At 33.8% G+C, this 23197-nt stretch overlaps 1 protein-coding gene across 1 annotated transcript in view; it reads right to left on the bottom strand.

The window, feature by feature from the left end:
- Positions 1-1565: 1565 nt before the first annotated feature.
- Positions 1566-23197, bottom strand: part of LOC148172209 (C3 and PZP-like alpha-2-macroglobulin domain-containing protein 8) — a 213599-nt gene continuing 191967 nt past the window's right edge. Inside the window, exons 13-20 of the mRNA XM_088038839.1 lie at positions 19654-19882; positions 17818-17968; positions 17611-17766; positions 14119-14340; positions 13803-14016; positions 9519-9777; positions 8553-9470; positions 1566-3985 (exon numbers count right to left, since the gene is read on the bottom strand). Of these exons, the coding sequence (XP_087894965.1) occupies positions 2891-3985; positions 8553-9470; positions 9519-9777; positions 13803-14016; positions 14119-14340; positions 17611-17766; positions 17818-17968; positions 19654-19882 (3244 nt within the window). The 3' untranslated portion in view covers positions 1566-2890. The remainder of the gene's footprint in view (positions 3986-8552; positions 9471-9518; positions 9778-13802; positions 14017-14118; positions 14341-17610; positions 17767-17817; positions 17969-19653; positions 19883-23197) is intronic.

Below are 23197 nucleotides of genomic sequence, written 5' to 3'. Positions count from 1 at the left end.
TTTCTATAACGCCGGTATATTGACTTAAATGGGCATAATTTTCAAGTTACGTTCTAGGCGGGTATAATTCCCATAACGCCGGTATGTTTACGTAGTATGTTTACGTAGATAGGCATAATTTTCAGGTTGGATTCTGGATGGGCATAATTTTATGAACACCGGTATGTTCAATTGAATGGTTATAATTTCCAAGTTGCGTTCTAGATGAGCATAGTTTCCAGATCGCTGCGCTGATGTGATTTCTTAAATAGGCATAATTTTCAAGTTGCGTTCTAGAAAAGCATCATTTCCAGAATGCCGGTATATTGACTTGAATGGACATAATTTTCAAGTTGCCTTCTAGACGGGCATGATTCCTAGCACACCGGTATGTTTACATTGATGGGCATAATTTTCAGGTTACATTCTGGATGAGCATAATTTTATGAACACCGGTATGTTTCCTTAAATGGGCATAATTGTCAAGATGCATTTCTGGGTGGGAGCAATTTTCAAGTTGCGTTCTAGAAGGCCATAGTTTCCAGATGGTTGCGCTGTTGTGATTACTTAAGTAGGCATAATTTTCAAGTTGCGTTCTAGAAAGGCATCATTTCCAGATAGCCGGTATAATGACTTGAATGGGCATAATGTCCAGAACGCCGGAATGTTTACTTGTTTGGTCATAATTTCTAATTTGCATTCTGGATGAACATAATTTCCAATTTTCGTTATGAATACAAGTTTTGTTTAGGATGGGCATAATTTCTAAAACGCCGAAAAGTTTACTTAAATAGGCATAATTTTCAAGTTGCGTTCTAGAAAGGCATCATTTCCAGAACGCCGTTATATTGACTTGAATGGGCCAATGTCTAGAACGCCGGAATGTTCACTTGAATGGGCATAATTTCCATATTGTTTTCTGGAAGGGCATAATGTACAGAACGCCGGTATGTTGACTTGAATTGAGATAAATTTTAAGTTGTGTTCTGGATGGGCATAATTTTCAAGTTGAGTTCTAGACGGGCATAATTTCCAGAACGCCGGTATGTTTACTTGAATGGGCATAATTTATAAGTTGCATTCTGGGTGGGCATAATTTCCAAGTTGCGTTCTAGATAGGCATAGTTTCCAAATCGCTACTCTGCTGTGATTACTTAAATAGGCATAATTTTCAAGTTCGGCTCTAGAAAGGCATCATTTCCACAAGGCCGGTACATTGACTCAAATGGGCAGAACGCCGAAATGTTTACTTGGATGGGCATAATTTCTAAGTTGCGTTCTGGATGGGCATAATTTTATGAACACCGGTATGTTTACTTAGATGGCCATAAATTCTAAGTTGCGTTCTGGATGGGCATAATTTCCAGTACGCTCGTGAATACGAAAGTTTTCAGATTTTTAATTTTTTAAATTGCTGAAAAGTTTTACAGTCTTTCAAAATTTCAGGTTTTCTACTGATCAACATAGGTTTTCATATTCGTTGGTTCTCAAGTGTCAAAAAATACGTACAAACTACCGATTACATGCCCGTAAAATCACAATAATTGACTTCATTAATCAACGATTTGAATCAAACTAAGCACACATTTAAAAATCATAATTTATTGAACCAATCAATACAACATTGATATGACATGAATAATACGTACAATTTGTATTTAAAATAGAGCTAAAATGCATTATATAACTTTTGCTGAAGCATTATTATTATTACTGTGAAAATAATATGTATATCATTTTTTCCTAATTCTAATCTTGTGAGCAGCTTAGATATCTAAAATACTTATCAGTTACACCATTCAATGAAACAGTGACATGTTGTAAAGTATACAAAAATCGGTGCAAAATGGCGAATAAGATTATCAAAATGATAAAAACATTTCTATATACAGTGATTCGAAATGACAAGGTTATCAAAATTTCGATGTTTTCTGGGTACATGTGACAGCTAAAGACTTGCAGAACACTACTTTATATTATAGTCAGCATTGGCAACAGAGTGTACATATTTAAACATGTAAATCATACAGGTACAACAGTAAAAAATAACAACGAAACAACCGGAAAATAACGAATCACAAGTGTCAACTGTATTAAACATACTCGTACGAAAAACTTGTATTTTACGCAGTTGATACATAAAGTACTATTTTGGTTTCGTTATTTTCTGATGAAATCATTTAGTTTCTGCGATTTGTCTACAATGTTAATGAAAAGTGAGCGATTTGGCACATTTATAAAAATGATTTGCGCTTTATTTACAACAAGAGATTCTTAACGTCTAGAGACAGCAGACATTTAAACTTTATAATTACCATTTTTAGTAATTTTCAGTTTATAATTAATGGGCGGATAATTTACACTTTTTATGTACACGTACAATTATCATATCTCGGTTCTTACATTTGCGCAAAGAGAAGAGAAACTGTGCATTAATGGAGTCCATTAATCAACGATTTTACACTTTAGTGCAAATATAACAAACAGATATTTTATGATTAGATTTCTTATCAAAATTAAACGAGAAACGATAGTTAGAGAAAAGTACCTACAAAGAAAAAATCGAGAAAAAAGCTCACATTTTTTTAAATGTGGCGCTATACCCGGAACGACCCTATGAATAACGTGTACGTGTTTGAAACACTTTCATATCATAAAATTACGGCATTGTTGATTGTGTAATTGATTTTGATACTCAAAGACACTTACAAATATTGCTAACTGTGGTTGAGTCTACAGGGCTTCCATAAATGTTTCTAACTGTTGTTACATTCTTTTGTGAAAACCCCGTATCTGCATTCCGATCAATAACCCAGCACAATTTTCAGAGTTATATACAATATACAAATCGAAAACGAGATCATTAATTAATTCTAATCACAACACGTCATAATGAATTACTTTAACATAATTACGTGAAGCCTTGACTTCGTAATTTTTCCCCATCCACGATCTTGGAGTTCGTTTTCTTTCGTAATTGATCATAAACCACTTCTTTCAACATTCCCCACAGCTCCTCCTTATCCAGAAGCACGTATTGATCATTTTTTATTTCTGGAGCGAACGTCGCTAACGACTCCTCCGGGACCCCCTCTGCGTGCTTCTCCATGTACTTATCCGGGACGTTCTGCAGCATCGTATTGACGTGTTTAACCGGAGTGGAAGTCGTTGAAGTCGAAGTTGGAGGAGTCGTTTTGTCATCAATCGCGATGAGATTCTCCTCGATCATCCTGTCGCTTTTGGTGGCGGTCGGCAACTTCACTTTCGTTGGAGCGGTGGTGGAGGGCAACTTCGCCGTCTTGTTGCGCTCGTTCAACGGGATGGAGTCGTTATCGACGTTGATGGTGTAAGTCGCCACACTCAACACCTCCAGCTTTGGAGAAGGAACCGGGGAATTATCGGTCGTGGTATGGACAGTGCTGGTTATGGTTGTAACATCTCTGATGCAATTCTCCGGTATGTAAAAGAACGGTTTGTTGCGATTCGTGTTGTTCTTCCCGAACCACGTAATGAGATCGTCCTCAGTGATCGACTTCAGCAAGTTGCTTCCAATCTGAGTGTGGAAGAAGATTTCCGCGGACAAGTCCTGTCTTCCTGCGGGATAAATCTTAGCGTATCCTGGACGGAGAGAGGAAATCACAAAGGCGCTTCTGGCCATGTACTGGACGCAAACTGGACATTGTGTTGAAACGTTGGCGAAGATGAACCATAATTCATTGTCGTGGAAGTTGTGTTGCATTTCGGACATGTCTTCGGGGGGGTTCAACAGTTGGGGCGGGGTAGTATCTAGTTCGTATCCGGAGAATAGTGAGATTTCCAGGCGTAAGATTCCGGATGGGGTTTTGCCTTTCCACCGGAAACATGTTTTTAGTTTTAGCATCGGGAGTTTGCCTTCGATTTCTTCGACGGAGCTGCGGTCGGGGAGGATTTCTTGAATGACGCCGGACCAGAGCTCGAGCAAGGGGGTGGTGTTCTTCACGGAGTATGTGGAGTAAGAGACTTTGCCCTGGAATAAAAAAACATCGAATAGAATTCTGATTCTTAGATTCTGAAATTCTCTAATTGTTAATTTTCCGGTTTTCCGGATGAATGCGAATAAAAAAAAACACTATTTAGATAAAATTTGATAAAAATCTAACCATACACTTAAAGGAAGATGAAAATATAATGCAAAAACAAAAAAACGAGTACATAATATATGTAAAGAATAATTAAAAAAAGTAGAATATAAAGAAGAATTCAAAGAAAACGATTAAATTTAACGGAAAGGAGATTATAAATGAACAGTTAAAGAACAATCTAAAATAAAATTTCATGAATCTTCTTACAAAAAAGTAGAAAAAAGATCTAAAGGATTACTTTTGCAAAAGATTACAATTGCAAGAAAACAGCAGAAATCTGCACGAAATCATCAAATTTCTTAGAGAAATCCGCTAATTTCGATGCAAAACGACGATTTCTCGCTGATTTTCGCCGTTTTCTGATTTGAATTCGCAAAGAAGAGCTCTAAATCTACAAAATCACCAATTTTTATCAATATTCAACGGCTGAATTGCAAGAAAACAGCAGAAATCTACACGAAATCATAAAATTTCTTAGAGAAATCCGCTTATTTCGATGCAAAAGGACGATTTCTCGCTGATTTTCGCCGTTTTCTGGCTTGAATTCGCAAAGAAGACCTCAAAATCTACAAAACCACCAATTTTTATCAAGATTCAACGGCTGAATTGCAAGAAAACAGCAGAAATCTGCACGAAATCATCAAATTGCTTAGAGAAATCCGCTTATTTCGATGCAAAACGACGATTTTTCGCTGATTTTCGCCGTTTTCTGGTTTGAATTCGCAAAGAAGAGCTCGAAATCTACAAAACCACCAATTTTTATCAATATTCAACGGCTGAATTGCAAGAAAACAGCAGAAATCTGCACGAAATCATCAAATTTCTTAGAGAAATCCGCTAATTTCGATGCAAAACGACGATTTCTCGCTGATTTTCGCCGTTTTCTGGTTTGAATTCGCAAAGAAGAGCTCTAAATCTACAAAACCACCAATTTTTATCAATATTCAACGGCTGAATTGCAAGAAAACAGCAGAAATCTACACGAAATCATAAAATTTCTTAGAGAAATCCGCTTATTTGGATGCAAAAGGACGATTTCTCGCTGATTTTCGCCATTTTCTGGCTTGAATTCGCAAAGAAGACCTCAAAATCTACAAAACCACCAATTTTTATCAAGATTCAACGGCTGAATTGCAAGAAAACAGCAGAAATCTGCACGAAATCATCAAATTGCTTAGAGAAATCCGCTTATTTCGATGCAAAACGACGATTTTTCGCTGATTTTCGCCGTTTTCTGGTTTGAATTCGCAAAGAAGAGCTCGAAATCTACAAAACCACCAATTTTTATCAATATTCAACGGCTGAATTGCAAGAAAACAGCAGAAGTCTACACGAAATCATAAAATTTCTTAGAGAAATCCGCTTATTTCGATGCAAAAGGACGATTTCTCGCTGATTTTCGCCGTTTTCTGGCTTGAATTCGCAAAGAAGACCTCAAAATCTACAAAACCACCAATTTTTATCAAGATTCAACGGCTGAATTGCAAGAAAACAGCAGAAATCTGCACGAAATCATCAAATTTCTTAGAGAAATCCGCTTATTTCGATGCAAAACGACGATTTTTCGCTGATTTTCGCCGTTTTCTGGTTTGAATTCGCAAAGAAGAGCTCGAAATCTACAAAACCACCAATTTTTATCAATATTCAACGGCTGAATTGCAAGAAAACAGCAGAAATCTACACGAAATCATTTTCTTAGAGAAATCCGCTTATTTCGATGCAAAAGGACGATTTCTCGCTGATTTTCGCCGTTTTCTGGCTTGAATTCGCAAAGAAAATTTCTTAGAGAAATCCGCTTATTTCGATGCAAAAGGACGATTTCTCGCTGATTTTCGCCGTTTTCTGGCTTGAATTCGCAAAGAAGACCTCAAAATCTACAAAACCACCAATTTTTATCAAGATTCAACGGCTGAATTGCAAGAAAACAGCAGAAATCTGCACGAAATCATCAAATTGCTTAGAGAAATCCGCTTATTTCGATGCAAAACGACGATTTTTCGCTGATTTTCGCCGTTTTCTGGTTTGAATTCGCAAAGAAGAGCTCGAAATCTACAAAACCACCAATTTTTATCAATATTCAACGGCTGAATTGCAAGAAAACAGCAGAAATCTACACGAAATCATAAAATTTCTTAGAGAAATCCGCTTATTTCGATGCAAATCGACGATTTCTCGCTGATTTTCGACGATTTCTGGCTTAAATTCGCAAAGAAGAGCTCGAAATCTACAAAAGCACCAATTTTTATCAAGATTCAACGGTTGAATCGGAAGAAACAGCAGAAATCTGCACGAAATCATTTTTTCAAATTTCAATTGCAATTGCAGAGAAGCTGCTGGAAAATCTACGAAAGAAAAAACAATAAAAAGTCTACAAAAGAATCTAATAGGCAGTCTAAAGTTGACTTGAATCTAAAGGAGAATCTAAAGAGGAAAATTAATAAAATCTAAAGAACATATTACTATTGAAAAATCTATGAGAAAATCAAAAGGAGAATGTAAAGAAGAATTAAAAGTTGGGAAATGAACGGTAATGCAAGGAAAATTTGAAGAGAAGCAAAGAAGAATTTTCAGAAAGCAATAAAATAAAATTAAAGAAAGAAATAAAAGAAAAGTTAAAACTGACACCGACCTATTGACGTGCAATTAAAATCTAAAGGAGCAGATGAAGGACAATATAAAGAAAAACTCAAAGAAAATTTTAAAGTTGACAAAAATTGAACGGAATAACAAAATAAAATGCCAACATGGAATCTGAGAGAAAAAACTCAAGGAGATGCGAACAATCTAAAGATAAATCTAGTGGAGAATCTAAAAAAAGAGAAAATAAACAAGAGTCTACAAGAGAATCTAGCAGAAGCTGTAGAATAAGAGAGAGAGAGAGAGAGAAAGAAGGGTAAGCGCATAAAAAAATAAAAAAAGAAATTAGAAAGAAGCTAAAAGAAAATTAAAAGAAAACTATGAAAGCCAATCGAAAAACCTAAAGGAGAACTCAGTTTAAAGTTTATCCTGATGGAAAATCTAAAACACAATTTGAAAGGAAATTTCAAAGAAGATCACACGGCAAATTAGAAGAAAAACCTATAAGAAAAGAATCTACAGTAGATCCGAAATAGGAATCCTAAAAAAATTCAAGAAAGAGTATAACAATAAAACTGAAAAAAAATAAGATAAATTTAAAAATAATAATGTAAATGAAAAAATAAAGGACAAGAATAAGATGAATCTAAAGCATCCAAAGTACAATTTAATCAAAAACTGAAGAATTTAACAAAAAATTGTAGGCAAAAACTAAAGGAAAATCTTAAAAAAAGTCAAAGCAAATTTAAAGGATAATTTAAAAGAAATGCAAAAAATAAATTTAAAGAAGAATCTAAAGAACCTGAAGGAAAATCTGGAGGTCAAAATATAGAAAGGAATTGAAAGAAAAAGAGAAAATTTAAACGAAGATCTAAAGCAGAATCTAAGACAAAATTTAAACGAAAATTTAAAAAATCTTTAACGAAAAATCTAAAAGAGAAAAGAAACTACAGACGGGAGAAAATAATAAAGTCTAAAAAGTAACTTAATAAACAATCACGACGAGAAAATATGATGAGAAAAAATGGAGATTTGAAGAAATTTAGAAGAAAATTATATTGTAAAATGTAAAGAACATCCAATGGATAATGTAAAAACATTTAAAAAAAACTAAAGGAGAATTTTCAGAAGGCAGTAAAACAGAATTTAAAGGAAGAGCAAATGAAAAAATTAAATGGACTTTTAATGAAAAACTTAAGGAGAGTGCAAAACACAATTTGAAGAAAAAGTTAAGGGCGAATATGAAGAAGAATCCTGTGGAGAATCTGGTCAATCTTAAAGAGCATATAAAAGACAATACGTAAAAATAAAACATAATGGAAAGACGAATCTATACGAAAAACAATATCTAAATGTGAAAATGAAGGACAATAAAAAGAAAAATGGTGAGAAAACTTTAAAGAATAGTCTATGGGAGAAAATGAAGGAGCAGATAAACAAGGTAATAAAGGGGAATGGAGATTAAAATCTAAAGTAGTGGTAAAATATGGAATATGGATAAAATCTAAAGGAGAATCTAAAAGAAAAAAAATCTGAAGATGATGTAAAAGGCGAATGTAAGGCTCAAATTAAGATAAATCTAAAGCTAAATCTTAAAGAGAATTTAAAGAACAATGTAAAAGACCCAATATAAAAAAGTGTACGAAAGGTAATATAAACAAAAAAAAAGTTATTGAAATGAAAATTAAAAGGCAAAACAAAAGAAGAAGAAGAAGAAGAAGGTAGAGTCTAAAGAAGAAAAGTAAAGTAATATTTAGATAGAAAGGAAAATGTACGCGAGATACTAAAACTAAAACAGAACGTTGAAATCTTAAAAGTAAAGAACAATCCAAAGAGCAATCTAAAAAAAACAATTTAAAAGAGAGAATGTCTTACCTGAATAGTGGCACAGCCAGCTCCAGTAGCATAAACGAAAACCTTCGTCGGAAGACTTGGCAGATGAAGAGTCTGCGACGGTTTCTCCCCTCTCAACTCCAAAGTATCTGTAAGCTCCATTCCAGAAGTCGCCAAAGACACAGTCAAAGCACGATGTCTGTCCTTCACCAATAGATCATACTGAGTGAAAATCTTCACCGCCTTGTATAGCATCTCCGGGTGCTTATCCAGCATGTGTGACCGATAGAAGAGATACTTCGCCACACTCTCAGCAAACTTCAAATCCCCAAGAATGCAAAACGTCGATAGCGCATGAAGAGACGCTCTGTACTCGTCCAAAGTCGTCGCCAAAGGCTCCTTGAAGGTCTTCTCAGCTTCCGATTCGTACAACCAATCCGCTGCGTCTCTTCGCGGGATGAAATGTGGCCACCCGAATTCACCGTCTTCAGTGGTGGAGACGTTTCTTAGTTTCTCGATGGCCCAGGAGGCGGTAGCACTGCGAACTAGAACTAGAGCTAGCGCCACCACAGCTATTGTTTCCGGAGTCTGCAACTTCGGAAGGCTGTTCTCTAGGAAAATCTTCGCTTTTTGGAGAGTATCGGCATCTGCGTCGCTTTCAACACCGATGTTGTACAACGCGATGAGAGTTTCAGCCGTAACTTCAATGACGTGTTCACCGCTCATATTTCCATGTTTCGACAATTTGATGTCTGCAGGAAGTGGGGTGAATCGGCCGTCGTCTTCTTGGCGGAGTTGCACCCAGCGTTTAATGGCTTGGATCAGATCAGGATCGACACTGAAGTACGACTGGACTTGGGTCAAGGCTTCTAAAATAGCGACAGTGTTGGTGTGGCTGCCCAGCATTTGGTGCTCGCTGAAGGAGTTGTCTACTTTGCGATACGAAAGAATTGCTTGGATCTGGAGGAAATCGTTTATTAATGATGGCTATTAATAAACGATACTTACGTTTCCAGGCAGACTCTGTAAAGCTTCCATCCGTTCGGTTTTGTTGGCTTTTTTGCCGAGGTGTTGTAAAGTTAGGAGGGGAGTCAAAGCGGCTAAAGCTCCAGAAAGGCCACCACCTTCGATTTTCTTGTTTATGGAAGGTAAAGCTAAGCCTCCTGTGACGAGGAGCTTTCCCCATTCCGAACCGGGGACGACTGATTTTGGGGTGTCTAAGTGGAGGACTTGGGAGAAGCCGGCTTCTTCGTTAAAATTCCAGATTCTGGAAAAATCGTTTATTAATGAATTATTAACGAATGATTTATTATTGTAGAAATTACATTGAAACTTGATTTAATTAATCTCGCGTTATTTCATTCTGTCGAATCACACTGTAGACGTGACAGATTAATGAAAAAAAAAAAGAAATGGAAAAGAAAATTAAAAGGCTAAACAAAAGAATAAAAAGAATTTTAATGTTACAATAATAAAATTAGGTCTTTTTATTACTTGGACTTGCTTATTGAATACACCGAATTTCAAAAATGTAGAACAAAAAAAACCAATTTTGGAAATTTTTACCCTATAATTAGTCAAAATTTTGAACACTTTTGCATATACACATGTAATTCGGACAATTTTAATGTTACAGTAATAAAATTTAATCTTTTTATTACTTGAGACTTGTTTAATGACTGCGCAGAATTTCAAAAATTTAGATTAAAAAAAACGAGTTTTAGAAATTTTTATTCTAAAATGAGTCAAAAGTGCCAACATTTTTTTATTTGCACCTTTTATGCTGACAATTTTAATGTTACATTAATAAAATTTGGTCTTTTTATTACTTGAGATTTGCTTATTAACTGCGCCAAATGTCAAAAATATAGAACGAAAAAGACGAATTTTGGAAATTTTTACTCTATAATTAGTCAAAATTTTAAACATTTTTGCATATACACCTGTAATTCGAACAATTTTAATGTTACAGTAATAAAATTTGAGTTTTTTATTACTTGAGACTTGTTCAATGACTGCGCAGAGCTTCAACAATTTAGACAAAAAAAGACGAGTTTTAGAAATTTGTATTCTAAAATGAGTCAAAAGTGCCAACATTTTTTTATTTGCACCTTTTATTGCGACAATTTTAATGTTACATTAATGAAATTTGGTCTTTTTATTACTTCAGACTTGCTTATTGACTACGCCGAATTTCAAAAATGTAGAACGAAAAAAACAAATTTTGGAAATTTTTACTCTCTAATTAGTCAAAATTTTAAACATTTTTGCATATACACCTGTAATTCGGACAATTTAAATGTTACAGTAATAAAATTTGAGGTTTTTATTACTTGAGACTTGTTTAATGACTGCGCAGAGCTTCAAAAATTTAGACAAAAAAAGACGAGTCTAAGAAATTTTTATTCAAAAATGAGTCAAAAGTGCCAACATTTTATTATTTGCACCTTTTATTCTGACAATGTTAATGTTACATTAATGAAATTTGGTCTTTTTATTAATTGACATTTGCTTATTGACTACGCCGAATTTCAAAAATATAGAAAGAAAAAGACGAATTTTGGAAATTTTTACTCTATAATTAGTCACAATTTTAAACATTTTTGCGTATACACCTGTAATTCGGACAATTTAAATGTTACAGTAATAAAATTTGATGTTTTTATTACATGAGACTTGTTTAATGACTGCGCAGAGCTTCAAAAATTTTGACAAAAAAAGACGAGTCTTAGAAATTTTTATTCAAAAATGAGTCAAAAGTGCCAACATTTTTTTATTTGCACCTTTTATTCTGACAATGTTAATGTTACATTAGTAAAATTTGGTCTTTTTATTACTTGAGATTTGCTTATTAACTACGCCCAATTTCAAAAATGTAATACAAAAAAGTCCAATTTTGGAAATTTTTACTCTATAATTAGTCAAAATTTTGAACATTTTTGCATATACCCCGGTTATTCGGACAATTTTAAAGTTACAGTAATAAAATTTGAGTTTTTTATTAATTGAGACTTGTTTAATGACTGCGCAAAGCTTCAAAAATTTAGACAAGAAAAGACGAATTTTAGAAATTTTTACTCTATAATTAGTCAAAATTTTGAACATTTTTGCATAAACACCAGTTATTCGGACAATTTTAAAGTTACAGTAATAAAATTTGAGTTTTTTATTACTTGAGACCTGTTTAATGACTGCGCAGAGCTTCAAAAATTTAGACAAAAAAGACGAGTTTATTAATCGTTTATTAATGAAGTATTAACAAATGATTTATTATAATAGAAATTACATTGAAACTTGATTCAATTAATCTCGCGTTATTTAATTTTGTCGAATCACTCTGTAGACGTGACAGATTAATGACCGCCCGCAAAATCGTGCAGTAATGGACAAATCATAATTAAACCTGATAAATGTATTTATCCACAAAGATATATTTTCAGCGAAATATGAAACCAATTATTTATAGGTTGTCCATGGCAATTTATCTCATGTCTCCTCCTTAAGTTTAGTAGATTGATGATGTGGTGAACTTTGAACGACTGACATTCTTCCAAATAGTTACATCGATCTTGTTAATGCTACCAGCTCAAACTTGTGCGTCCCTTTATTGCGTTGAGATTCTTGTTGCGTGTTATTAATTTTTATAGAATCAGGAGTTTCGACGCTAAAATCGTTTATTAATAAACGGTTCTACTTTTTAAATTTTATCTCGGACTATCGGACGCGATTAATTACAACTTTTTTATTGACTGCGCCCAATTTCTGAAATTTAGATCGAAAAAAAGTAAATTTAGAATATGTTCCTTCTGAAATTTTAAAATAATTAAAATAATTAAAATTTCGGACAGTTTTTATTTGCAGCTTTAATTTTGTTAATTTTAATGTTCCAGTAATGAAATCTGGCTTTTTATTATTTGGAACTTGCTTAATGTCTGTGCCGAATTTCAAAAATTTTGATCGAAAAAAACTCCATTTTAAAAATTTTTATTCTAAAATTAGGCAAAAGTTCTACATTTTTTCATTTGTATCTTTTATTGTGACAATTTTAATGTTACATTAATGTGGTATGGTTTTTTGATTACCTGAGATTTGCTTATTGACTACGCCGAATTTCAAAAATGTAGAACGAAAAAGACCAATTTTTGAAATTTTTACTGTATAATTAGTCAAAATTTTGATCGTTTTTGCATATGCACTTTTTATTCGGACAATTTTAATGTTACAGTAATAAAATCTGATCTTTTTTACTTGAGACTTGTTTAATGACTGCGCAGAAATTCAAAAATTTAAATAAAAAAAGACGAGTTTTAGAAATTTTTATTCTAAAATGAGTCAAAAGTTCGAACATTTTTTCATTTGAATCTTTTATTCGGACAATTTTAATGTTACATTAATGAATTTTTAACTTTATATTACTTGAGATTTGCTTATTGACTACGCCGAATTTCAAAAATGTAGATCAAGAAAGACAAATTTTGGAAATTTTTATTCCATAATTAGTCAATATTTTGAACATGTTTGCATATACACCTCTTATTCGAACAATTTTAATTTTCCAGTAATAAAATTTAATCTTTTTATTACTTGAGACTTGTTTAATGACTGCGCAGAAATTCAAAAATTTAGATTTAAAAAGAAGAATTTTGGAAATTTTTATTTATTTTATTAAGTCAAAAGTTAGTCTAACATTTTTTTATTTGTATCTTGTATTCTGACAATTTTAATGTTACAGTAATAAAACTTAACCTTGCGATTACGCGAGACTTTCTTATTAACTGCTCTGAATTTCAAAAATTTAGGACAAAAAAAACGAATTTTAAAAATTTTGTTTGTAAATGAATCTAAATTTTGAAGAATTTTTCATGTGTTCAAAATTCAAAATAAGAAAGATCAAATTAAGATATCGGATTCTCAGATTCTCATAACTAAAAAAAACTTTAAAAGAAAATCTGAGAGTCAATTTAGATAAGCCAAAAGACCATACAAATAATTACTCAACTAGAGGAAAAGTATAAGAAGAAGGTAAAGTAGAACTTAAAAAATATTAAATATTAATTTCGTGAAATTGAAAATTTGTTGGATTTTCAGGTCTACAAAATTTTAGACCTTAATTCTTTAATTTTGATATTTTCAAATTGTAAGAAACAACACTAATATTTTAGAATTTTTTCATTTTTTAGAAAATATATTTTCCACGTTCTTATTTGATTAAGATTTTCATTCCATCAACAATTTTTAGCTTAACTAATATTCTAACTACCAATTTATCTTATAAAAAGACAAAAGCTCTACCTGAACTCTGCAGAGCTTCCCCAGGACGACGCGAAACCCACTTGTTGTATTTTAATCTTCTTGTCCATTCTCCACTTGAGCAAAGTATTGTTGTGAGGAATCGACCCGTTCCCGAAAGCGATACTGTTTTTCTCCCACGTGATCCAGTATGTGGACCATTCATCCTCGGATAAAATTCCTGGAGTTTCCACTCTTGTTAATTGAACTCCATAGTCTAAAGTAGAAGAATTCCTAATTAGTAGTCTGAATGTGAATTTTCTATTTGAGCCCCCGATACTGTCAAAGACTTTAATTGATCACTTTGTATATAATTTACCGTGTTTTCCGCGGCCTATCCATGTAATCGTGTTGTCCACATCACCGATGGTTAAACGATACATCTTATCTGAAGGAGAACGGCTCTCAGCTAGAGCGATGTGAATCGGCCCGATTCGCTTTGATGCTCCCGCTTTCAGCTCCAGGACTATTCCTTCGTGGTTGCGGGGGGCGGCCACCCATTCGTATTTGTACTTGTCGGCGGTGGAAATTACCAGATTTTCTAAAATTAAACACACGGTTATTTCCATCAACGGCTGAACTGCAAGAAAACAGCAGAAATCTGCACGAAATTATAAAAATTCTTAGAGAAATCCGCTTATTTCGATGCAAACCGACGATTTCTCGCTGATTTTCGCCGTTTTCTGACTTGAATTAGCAAAGAAAAGCTCGAAATCTACTAAACCACCAATTTTTCTCAAGATTAAACGGCTGAATTGCAAGAAAACGGCAGAAATCTGCACGAAATCATCAAAATTCTTAAAGAAATTCGCTTATTTCGATGCAAAACGACGATTTCTCGCTAATTTTCGGCGTTTTCTCGCTTGAATTCGTAAAGAATAGCTCGAAATCTACAAAACCATGAATGTTTATCAAAATTCAACGGCTGAATTGCAAGAAAACAGCAGAAATCTGCACGAAATCATCAAAATACTTAGAGAAATCCGCTTATTTCGATGCAAAACGACGACTTCTCGCTGATTTTCGCCGTTTTTAGGTTTGAATTCGCAAAGAAGAGCTTGAAATCTACAAAACCATGAATTTTTATCAAGATTCAAGGGCTGCATTGCAAGAAAACAGCAGAAATCTGGTCGAAATCATCAAAATTCTTAGAAAAATCCGCATATTTCGATGAAAAACGACGATTTCTCGCTGATTTTCGGCGTTTTTTGACTTGAATGCGCAAAGAAGAGCTCGAAATCTAGCAAACCACCAATTTTTCTCAAGATTCAACGGCTAAATTGCAAGAAAACAGCAGAAATCTGCACGAAATCGTCAAAATTCTAAGAAAAATCCGCTTATTTCGATGCAAAACGACGATTTCACGCTGATTTTCGGCGATTTCTGCCTTGAATTGGCAAAGAAAAGCTCGAAATCTACTAAACCACCAATTTTGCTCAAGATTCAACGGCTGAATTACAAGAAAATAGCAGAAATCTGCACGAAATCATCAAAATTCTTAGAGAAATCCGCTTATTTCGATGCAAAACGACGATTTTACGCTAATTTTCGCTGTTTTCTCTGGCTTGAATTCGCAAAAAAGAACTCGAAATCTACAAAATTACCAATTTTTATCAAGATTCAACGGCATAATTGCAAGAAAACAGCAGAAATCTGCACGAAATTATCAAAATTTTTAGAGAAATCTGCTTATTTCGATGCAAAACGACGATTTTTCGCTGATTTTCGCCGTTTTTTGGCTTGAATTCGCAAAGAGGAACTTGAAATCTAAAAAACCATCAATTGTTATCAAGATTCAACGGCTGAAACGCAAGAAAACGGCAGAAATCTGCACAAAATCATCAAAATTCTTAGAGAAATCCGCTTGTTTCGATGCAAAATGACGCTTTCTCGCTGATTTTCGCAGTTTTCTGGCTTGAATTCGCACAAAAGAGCTCGAAATCTACAAAACCATGAATTTTTATCAAGATTCAACGCCTGAATTGCAAGAAAACAGCAGCAATCTGCACAAAATCATCAAAATTCATAGAGAATTCCGCTTATTTCGATGCAAAACGACGATTTCTCGCTAATTTTCGCCAATTTCTGGCTTGAATTCGCAAAAAAGAGCTCGAAATCTACTAAACCACCAATATTTCTTAATATTCAACGGCTGAATTGCATGAAAACAGCCGAAATCTCACAAATTCATCAGATTTATTAAAGAAATCCGCACAATTTCTCGCTGATTTTCGCAATTTTCTGTCTTGAATCTGTAAAGAAAAGCTCGAAATCTACTAAACCACCAATTTTTCTTAATATTCAATGGCTGAATTGCAAAAAAAACAGTAGAAATCTGCACAAAATCATCAAAATTCTTAGAGAAATCCGCTTATTTCGATGCAAAATGACGATTACTCGCTAATTTTCGGCGTTTTCTGCCTTGAATTCGCAAAAAAAAACTCGAAATCTACTAAACCACCAATTTTTCTTAATATTCAACGGCTGAATTGCAAGAAAACAGCAGAAATCTGCACGAAATCATCAAAATTCTTAGAGAAATCCGCTTATTTCGATGCAAAATGATTACTCGCTGATTTTCGGCGTTTTCTGTCTTGAAGTCGCAAAAAAAAAACTCGAAATCGACAAAACCACCAATTTTTCTTAATATTCAACGGCTGAATTGCAAGAAAACAGCAAAAATCTACACGAAATCTTCAAATTTCTTAGAGAAATCCGCTTATTTCGATGCAAAACGACGAATTCTTGCCGTTTACTGGCTTGAATTCGCAAAGAATAGCTCTAAATCTACAAAACCACCAATTTTTATGAAGATTCAGCGGGTGAATTGCAAGAAAACAGCAGAAATCTGCATGAAATCATCAGAATTCTCAGAGAAGTCCGCTTATTTCGATGCAAACCGATGATTTCTCGCTGATTCTCGCAGTTTTCTAGTTTGAATTTGCAGAAAGGTGCCCGAAATTTACTAAACCACCAATTTTTCTCACGATTCAACGGCTGAATTGCAGGAAAACTACAGAAATTTGCACGAAATCCTCAAAATTCTTAGAGAAATCCGCTTATTTCGATTTAAAACGACAATTTCTCGCTGATGTTCGGCATTTTCTGGCTTGAATTCGCAAAGAAGAGCTCGAGATCTACTAAACCACCAATTTTTCTCAAGATTCAACGGCTGAATTGCAAGAAAACAGCAGAAATCTGCACAAAATTGTCAAAATTCTTAGTAAAATCAGCTTATTTCTATTTCTTATTTACTGCAAAACAGTAAAACAACAATTTTTCACAGATTTTTGCTGTTTTCTGGGTTAAATTCGCAAAGAAGAGCTCAAAATCTACAAAACCACCAATTTTTATCAAGATTCAACGGCTGAATTGCAAGAAAACAGCAGAAATCTGCACGAAATCATCAAAATTCTTAGAGAAATCCGCTTATTTCGATGCAAAACGACGATTTCACGCAAATTTTCGCTGTTTTCTGGCTTGAATTCGCAAAGAAGAACTCTAAATCAACCAAACCACCAATTTTTATCAAGATTCAACGGCTGAATTGCAAGAAAACAGCAGAAATCTGCACAAAATCATCAACATTCTTAGAGAAATCTGCTTATTTCGATGCAAACCGACGATTTCTCGCTGATTTTCGCAGTTTTCTAGCTTGAATTCGCAAAGAAGAGCTTGAAATCTACAAAACCACCAATTTTTATCAAGACTCAAGGGCTAAATTGCAAGAAAACAGCAGAAATCTGCACGAAATTATCAAAATTCTTAGGGAAATCCTGTAATGAGGGGAAACTGCAATGAGATAACTTACCGTTTGCGCAAAAATAAGCACTCTCAGTGTCCGTCCGTACGATTCCTTCGGGAAAAACTTTGATGGTTGCGGAACGAAGGACGGCTCCGGCTAAAGACGTGTTTCCGGGCTTTTCCACTCCTTCGCACGAGGGGCTCGTGTAACCGTTCACTTCGACTGAAAAAAGGTCCTGTTTTACCGGTCGCGGGGTTGCAGTTTCCTGCTTACCTGTCATGTTCTTAAGACCTGGTGTTGTAACCAAAAGTCTTACAACCAGAGAAGTAGCGCCGTGAGGTCCCAATCGGAGTCTTTCGGTGACGTAAAGGAGTCCGTTACTCAAGAACTGGGCGCCTTCGCTCAGGGCAAGAAGAGCTGTTACCTGTCAATTAACGTTTCTAGTCAGAGGTGAATTGAAAAATGGTGAATTTAAAGGAAATTTTACAGTTAATTTAAGATTCTTTTTTGGTCGTTTCTTAATTTCTCTCCCTGTAAATCGCCTGTCAATTCAAGTTTCATTCTCTTTCAATTTGTCTAGATTCTTTCAATTTTTGTCCGGTTTATCCTTTTTTTTTATTTCTCTCTTGACTATCTTTAGATATTTTGCATATTGTCTTCATATTCCTTTCACTTTTCCTATGTTCTCTATAAATTCCATTAACATTCTCTGTAGAATATTTTTTCATCCATTTTAAACTCTATGTTTAAATGTTGTCTAAAACAGTAGAAATCTCACGAATTCATCAAAATTCTTAGAGAAATTCGCTTATTTCATGAAAAACGAAGATTTCTCGCTGATTTTCGAAGTTTTCTAGCTTGAATTGAAAAAGAAGAGCTCAAAATCTACAAAACCACCAATTTTTATCAAGATTCAACAGCTGAATTGCAAGATAACAGTAGAAATCTGCACGAAATCATCAAAATTCTTAGAGAAATTCGCTTATTTCATGCAAAACTTTCACTTTTCCTATGTTCTCTATAAATTCCATTAACATTCTCTGTAGAATCATTTTTCATCCATTTTAAACTCTATCGAGATTCTACAGATTCTTTAAATTCAATTTTTTCGATTTTGTTCACCTGATGTGGACTATCTGAATGTTTTGGATTCTGAGATTATTTGGAATCTTTGTTTTTCCGTAATTTTTTGCGCTCTCGTTCATGTCTATGTCGATTTTATCAGGACTTTAAACTCGTCTTTCTTCTCATTTTAGGAATCACTTTAAACTTTCTTTGAATTCTTTGTTTCTAAATTCTCCTTAGAGGTTTCATTTACTTTGTCTTTCTTTTACATTTCTTTTGGATTTTCTTTAGCTTTTCGTTCGTTTTTATAGATTATCTTTACACCCTTTGTAGATCCTCACTTTTTTCACTTTTTTATTTTTTCTAAAAATCTTTTTTATCCTTTCCAGATTCTATTTCTAAATCTTCGATTTTTATAGTTTCTCTAGATTTCTTGGATTTCTTAGACTCCTGATATTCTTCAGTTTCGTACATTTTTTCTCGGTTTTTCTGAAGTTCAGCCAGAGATTCTTTTCAGAAACTCTTTAGAACTCCTAATGTGCTTAAATTGTCTCTAGATTCGGGGGAATTCTTTAAATTCCAAATTCCCAAGACTTTTTCTACATACTTTTTGAATTCTAAGTTCTTTTTTAGATCTTGTACATTATTAGTGACTTCCTCTAGATTGTTCAAACGCCTTCAATTCAGTTATTTGTTGACGTACAAGAAAAATAAAGACAGTTTTGGACTGAAATTCTGCCTCAAATAAGACCCTTTAACATAAATTCACTTGGGAAATAAACTGGATGTTGACCAAAATAGATTTACAGAGGGTGTTTTAGGCGGTCATTTCAAGGAGCTATGGTGCAACCATTCAATTAAACATCAATCGAAAAAGTAGCTCGAGATCTCTCAATTTGCCAAATCTCAGATGGATAAGTCAAATAATTTGATAAAAGCCCTTGCGATAAAAAAAGTGGTAAAACCGAAGCACCAGGTGCTCCGTCCCTTTAATCCCCTTTTGCTCCTGGTGCTAAAACCCGTGAGATATTTCAAACCACTTACGTCCATACAGGAGTTTATGTTGTTCCCGATCTTAATGTCGACTTCCAAAGTTTCCCGAACTCTCAAACTGGGAGGTAAATGGAATTCCGCCTGCAGGGGTCGGAAAACTTGGACTTTTACGGACGAAGAGAAGCGTAACCCGTTGCTGGACACGGTCAAGGCCCACAGAGACCATTTGCCGGCTTCTTGAGGGGCTGAGATGGTCAAGCCGGTCGAGGCGATTTCAGACCTGGAAAGTCGTAAATCTCGCTTTAATCCTGAATTCGGACCAAAACAGATACATCATGGGAAACACAGAAAGTTACAGTTAATAAGGGCATCCCTACATAAATCTAAAGACACATGTTGGCCAATTATAGTGGAGGAAGTTTAAGAAATGTTTGCGTTTGGGGAAATCGTCGTTTGTTCATCTAGTGGCCACTCAATTTTAAAATATTGTTGCGCCACTGTGAAAGCCCATCGGTAAAGAAGGGTAAAGTCAGTCATACTAAATTTTGCACTCGCGTCGCGTCTTTCTGTGCAAATCAGTACTGGTCGATTGGAAAGTGGGACTTATATAGTTCGAACTGCAATTTACCTCAAATAGAAATAAAAATTGATCTTGTAGTACAAATTTATACGTATGAAAAGAAAGTTTAAACAAAACTTAAAAAAAACAATAAAATGTAGATGAAGTAGAAAGATTGCCTATAAAGTCAAATTTTAAAATGTTGTTGGGCCACTCAGTAAAAAAGGGTAAAGTCAGTCATACTAAATTTTGCACTTGGCGTCGCGTCTTTCTGTGCAAATCAGTACTGGTCGATTGGAAAGTGGGACTTATATAGTTCGAACTGCAATTTACCTCAAATAGAAATAAAAATTGATCTTGTAGTACAAATTTATACGTATGAAAAGAAAGTTTAAACAAAACTTAAAAAAAACAATAAAATGTAGATGAAGTAGAAAGATTGCCTATAAAGTCAAATTTTAAAATGTTGTTGGGCCACTCAGTAAAAAAGGGTAAAGTCAGTCATACTAAATTTTGCACTTGGCGTCGCGTCTTTCTGTGCAAATCTGTACTGGTCGATTGGAAAGTGGGACTTATATAGTTCGAACTGCAATTTACCTCAAATAGAAATAAAAATTGATCTTGTAGTACAAATTTATACGTATGAAAAGAAAGTTTAAACAAAACTTAAAAAAAACAATAAAATGTAGATGAAGTAGAAAGATTGCCTATAAAGTCAAATTTTAAAATGTTGTTGGGCCACTCAGTAAAAAAGGGTAAAGTCAGTCATACTAAATTTTGCACTTGGCGTCGCGTCTTTCTGTGCAAATCTGTACTGGTCGATTGGAAAGTGGGACTTATATAGTTCGAACTGCAATTTACCTCAAATAGAAATAAAAATTGATCTTGTAGTACAAATTTATACGTATGAAAAGAAAGTTTAAACAAAACTTAAAAAAAACAATAAAATGTAGATGAAGTAGAAAGATTGCCTATAAAGTCAAATTTTAAAATGTTGTTGGGCCACTCAGTAAAAAAGGGTAAAGTCAGTCATACTAAATTTTGCACTTGGCGTCGCGTCTTTCTGTGCAAATCTGTACTGGTCGATTGGAAAGTGGGACTTATATACTTCGAACTGCAATTTACCTCAAAAAGAAATAAACATTGATCTTGTAGTACAAATTTATACGTATAAAAAGAACGTTTAAACAAAATTTAAACAAAAAAACAAGAAAATGTAGACAAAGTAGAAGGATTGAAAGAATTTTGACCTTTGAGGAAATAAAAACACAGAAAGTTACAGTTAATAAGAGTTAATTATGGTAGAGGAACTTTAAGAAATGTTTGCGTTAGGAGAAATCTAGAAAAAGTAGCGAAAAGTTTACCTTTTAGTGTTGGGCGATTTTGTATTAAATTGCGTGAATTATTCGTAGCACAAAAGCAACAAAACAGATACATCATAGTAAATACAGAAAGTCCCTACATAAATCTAAAGACACATGTCGACAAATTAAATGGAGGCCTCTAGAAGGACGCTAAATCCAAAGGAGAGAATTATATATGTGCACCATGGACGGATGTGGTCGCATAAATCTAAGCGCGCTCCATTTAATGCTTTAATCGGGGCGCATTGAGTTACTAACATGCACTGGGTTGTCTTAACTGTATTACTTTGGAATATATTCCATCAAGTAGAATATTATGCCCGCAACGCATTATCCTAAGTTTGTTCTGGATTTCCATGAGTTAAGAGAAGATTGGATCGAAAACTATAAATAAGTGAACGTGCGAAATTTCAATGCTCTAGATGCTCTGGCTACAAAATTGTAATGAGCGGATTCAAATAACGTGGAAAATTTTAGTGAATTCCTGAGCAATGAGAATATCAAAGAAATTATTCTAGGAAGTTAAATACTTAAGCATGCAAAATTTCTCCCTTCTAGTGTCTTCAGTTTCTAATTTGTAACGAATAAAGAAAAGTGATTCAGAAAAAACTAAATTCGTCCTAAAATATGTTATTAATTTTCGTTACAATTTGTACTACTTTGAGCACTGAAATTTTCTTAAAATTGACAATAGAAAATCCAAACACATAAACACTTGAAATTTCAACATTCTAGAGCATTTGGAACAAGAAAACTGGTGTGACTCAGGAAAAGCTGAATTTGTACTGAATTATTATTTATATAAATTTGTAGCACTAAGAGCATTGAGATTGTTTTAGCGATGATATGAGTCTAACTACAAAAATATGTAAGATATCGATGCTCTAGAGTCTCCAGTTTTTAACTTGAAACGACTAAAGTGGCATGACTCTATAAATACAAAATTCGTCCTGAAATATCAATTTTTATTTCCATTTGTAGTTCTCTGAGCACTGTGATTGTTTCAGCAATAATACTAGAAAGTCCACCACAAAAATATATAAAATTTCAACCCTCTAGAATCCCCAGTTTTTAACTTAAAACGACTAAAATGGTATGACTCTAGAAGTACCAAATTCGTCCTAAAATATTAATTTTTATTTCCATTTGCAGTCCTCTAAGCACTGAGATTGTTTTAGCAATAATACTAGAAAGCCTAACCACAAAAATATGTAAAATTTCGACGCTCTAGAGCTTCTATAGTTTCTAACTTGAAATAAGTAAATTGGCATGTCTCTAGAAATACCAAATTCGTCCTGAAATATCAATTTTGATTTTCATTTGTAGTTCTCTGAGCACTGAGATTGTTTCAGCAATAATAGTAGAAAGTCTAACTACAAAAATGTGTAAAATTTCAATGCTATAGAGACTCTAGTTTTTAACTTGAAACGAGTAAAGTGGCATAACTCTATAAATACCAAATTTGTCCTGAAATATCAATTTTTATTTCCATTTGTAGATCTCTGAGCACTGAGATTGTTTCAGCAATAATACTAAAAAGTCTACCACAAAAATATGTAAAATTTCGATACTCTAAAGTCTACAGTTTCTAATTTGAAACGACTAAAATGGCATGACTCTAGAAACACCAAATTTGTCCTAAAATATTAATTTTTATTTCCACTTGTAGTGC

The sequence above is a fragment of the Gnatocerus cornutus genome, chromosome 6 (assembly GCF_029298725.1).
Source record: "Gnatocerus cornutus isolate USDA-ARS CGAHR chromosome 6, icGnaCorn1.1, whole genome shotgun sequence".
Classification (NCBI taxonomy): Eukaryota; Metazoa; Arthropoda; class Insecta; order Coleoptera; family Tenebrionidae; genus Gnatocerus; species Gnatocerus cornutus.
Note: the sequence above shows the minus strand (reverse complement) of the source record. Positions and strands in the feature narration are given on the sequence as shown.